At 43.6% G+C, this 1,280-nt stretch overlaps 1 protein-coding gene across 1 annotated transcript; it reads left to right on the top strand.

Annotated features, from left to right (window-relative positions):
• Window positions 1–6: 6 nt before the first annotated feature.
• On the top strand, window positions 7–628 carry LOC121965651 (tripartite motif-containing protein 16-like protein; the record flags this gene model as incomplete). The annotated part of the gene is made up of 1 exon (XM_042515784.1): window positions 7–628. A coding segment is annotated over one exon (558 nt), but the record flags the coding sequence as incomplete, so codon positions are not given.
• Window positions 629–1,280: the final 652 nt, after the last annotated feature.

Genomic DNA, 1,280 nt, shown 5'->3' with positions numbered 1-1,280 from the left:
ACACAATCAGAGCCCAAAACCAGAGCGGAGTTCCTCAGATATTCACGACAAATCACACTGGATCCAAACACAGCACACGAATATCTGTTATTATCTGACGAGAACAGAAAAGCAACACAAACAGGACTCCATTCTTATCCTGATCACCCAGACAGATTCAGTTACTGGCATCAGGTCCTGAGCAGACAGAGTCTGACTGGACGTTGTTACTGGGAGGTGGAGTGGAGCGGGGGGGTGGTTCATGTAGCCGTCACGTACAAGAATATCAGCAGAGGGGAGACACATGAATCTTCATTTGGACAAAATGACAAATCTTGGGTGTTATATTGTGTCAATACCAGATACGGCTTTTGGTACAACAAAGTCCAAACTCCCGTCTCAGGTCCTCGGTCCTCCAGAGTCGGAGTGTACCTGGATCACGGTGCAGGGATTCTGTCCTTCTACAGCGTCTCTAAAACCATGACTCTCCTCCACAGAGTCCAGACCACGTTCACCCAGCCGCTCCACGCTGGACTTTGGGTTTATTGTAACGGATCCACTGCTGAGTTGTGTGAAGCGAAATAGTCAGAGGTCACTGAAGGGTTAAACTTTGCGTTTGGTCTCCACGTTTGCTGCTCAGAGCTGATTGTTGTGGCTTTGCTTTGCTGCTCAAAGATTAGCTGTCAGTCAAACATTATGGGCGGGACTTTGACGTCTTTTCCTGTGTTGCTGTGTAAATGTTTGAGTTTGTTTTTGTGGCGCTCCTTCCTGTCTCATTTTCTGTGTTAAGGGACGTTTGGTTTTTTTTGTTTCTTGATGCCGTCATCGAGCGATTGTTGATGGGGAAATGTTGGTGTTCAGTCTTTAGCTGCTCGATGTGAAAAGTGTCAGAACGATGTGTCTGTTGTTATTTGATTAAAAAAAATCTAATTTATCAAATGACTTCATCCTTACACTGTAGTATCTCTACTGCAACTTCAACAAATCTGTACTTCTACTAAAGTATTACACTGTAGTATTTCTGCTTTTACTTCAGTCAGATCAGTACTTGTAAGTACTTGTGAAGATCAAGTGTGTGTGTGTGTGTGTGTGTGTGTGTGTGTGTGTGTGTGTAATATATGTGCAATATTTTGGTATAGAGTATTGTGTAATATCTGATGGGGCGTCTGAACTGACTTGTGCAGAGTGTGTGTGCAGTTATTGTGCGTATGGCATTTGTGCAATTTTGTAGTACTACTGGGGTGTATGAACTGGTGGGGATACTGTGTGTTAATTGTAGTCTGATTGTATATTTATGTGGC

Source organism: Plectropomus leopardus, unplaced genomic scaffold (genome assembly GCF_008729295.1).
Source record: "Plectropomus leopardus isolate mb unplaced genomic scaffold, YSFRI_Pleo_2.0 unplaced_scaffold21053, whole genome shotgun sequence".
Taxonomy (NCBI): domain Eukaryota; kingdom Metazoa; phylum Chordata; class Actinopteri; order Perciformes; family Serranidae; genus Plectropomus; species Plectropomus leopardus.
This window is presented reverse-complemented; position numbering and strand designations above follow the sequence as displayed.